Source organism: Myotis brandtii, unplaced genomic scaffold, assembly GCF_000412655.1.
Source record: "Myotis brandtii unplaced genomic scaffold, ASM41265v1 scaffold139, whole genome shotgun sequence".
NCBI classification, from domain to species: domain Eukaryota; kingdom Metazoa; phylum Chordata; class Mammalia; order Chiroptera; family Vespertilionidae; genus Myotis; species Myotis brandtii.
Window position 1 is genome coordinate 1300018 of NW_005354965.1, and position 927 is coordinate 1300944.

Sequence of the window (927 nt, forward strand, 5' to 3'; positions counted from 1 at the left end):
GCGGGGCCGCCCTGCCTCTCTGCGCCTCCCCGGGAGCCTCAGCTCCGAGCGGGGAGCGCCCGAAACGCCAGCCGCGCGTAGCTAATGATCCGTGGCTCCCGAGTCAGAACGGCCTGGCTGCTGACCAGAATGCACCGGGCTTTGGACGCAGGTCGCTCACGACCTCCGCCTATTGCTTCACCAACTCCCCACCGACTATCGGGTGTCATGGAAGATGAGGGGGGATCGTGTTCTTCGCGTTGCCTCACAGCAGGGGCGGGCGCTGGGGGTGCTTTCCCGGATACGGGTCCCTGCTGCAAGCCCTTGGGAATGAATGTGGGGGGCCCTGTCGAACGCCACGTCGCCCTTCTTGGTCCCTTCCCTGACGCCGCTTAACCTCGGGCATTGAGCGGCTAGCGCCTCTTCGGCCCCCCAACACCGCTGCGGGTTGACAAAGTCGCCTGGAGCGGCTGCTCCTGTAATGGCGCCTGCGTCACTCACTAACATGGCGGACAGGGCCGTGCGCGGCGCAAACGTCAGCATCTCTCCCCCGGCGGCTCAGAAACAGCGGAGGGGAGCCAGGCCGTGCGCTCTGATTGGCCCTGAGGCGGAGCGTGCGGCGCCCAACGTTCCCACACAAGCCAATCAGAAGGGCGGCACACGGAATTGGCCGCTGCGCCCCCTCCCGAGGCATTCTGGGAGCCTGGAGGACTAGCGAGGAGGAGTTGAGAGAACGGAGCGGACGCCATGGCGACCAACATCGAGCAGATTTTTAGGTCTTTCTTGGTCAGTAAATTCCGGGAAATTCAACAAGAGCTTTCCAGGTAGGCGCTCTCCGGCCTCTTCTGCTCCCCAGGGACGGGCGGGGCCCCGCGTAGGGCACCTTTATCCACAGTCGCCGTCGTTCCTCGCCTCGGGCCCCGCTACGGCCCCGCCTGGGCCCCGGGT

General features: G+C 65.8%; 2 protein-coding genes across 7 annotated transcripts in view; one reads left to right on the forward strand and one right to left on the reverse strand.

Moving 5' to 3' along the window:
* Positions 1 to 545, reverse strand: part of GART (phosphoribosylglycinamide formyltransferase, phosphoribosylglycinamide synthetase, phosphoribosylaminoimidazole synthetase) — a 33643-nt gene extending 33098 nt beyond the window's left edge. The window contains exon 1 of one of the 2 annotated variants that reach the window (XM_014535177.1): positions 485 to 545. The gene's annotated coding sequence lies outside the window, so the exon portion shown is untranslated. Of the gene's footprint in view, positions 1 to 376 lie in introns of both variants that reach the window. The other variant, XM_014535175.1, reaches the window with a different exon arrangement.
* A 100-nt stretch (positions 546 to 645) lies between these two features.
* SON (SON DNA binding protein) overlaps positions 646 to 927 on the forward strand; it is a 33509-nt gene continuing 33227 nt past the window's right edge. For all 5 annotated transcript variants that reach the window (XM_005860724.2, XM_005860726.2, XM_005860727.2 and 2 more), the window contains exon 1: positions 646 to 803. In XM_005860724.2, the coding sequence (XP_005860786.1) occupies positions 727 to 803 (77 nt within the window). In that variant the 5' untranslated portion in view covers positions 646 to 726. The remainder of the gene's footprint in view (positions 804 to 927) is intronic.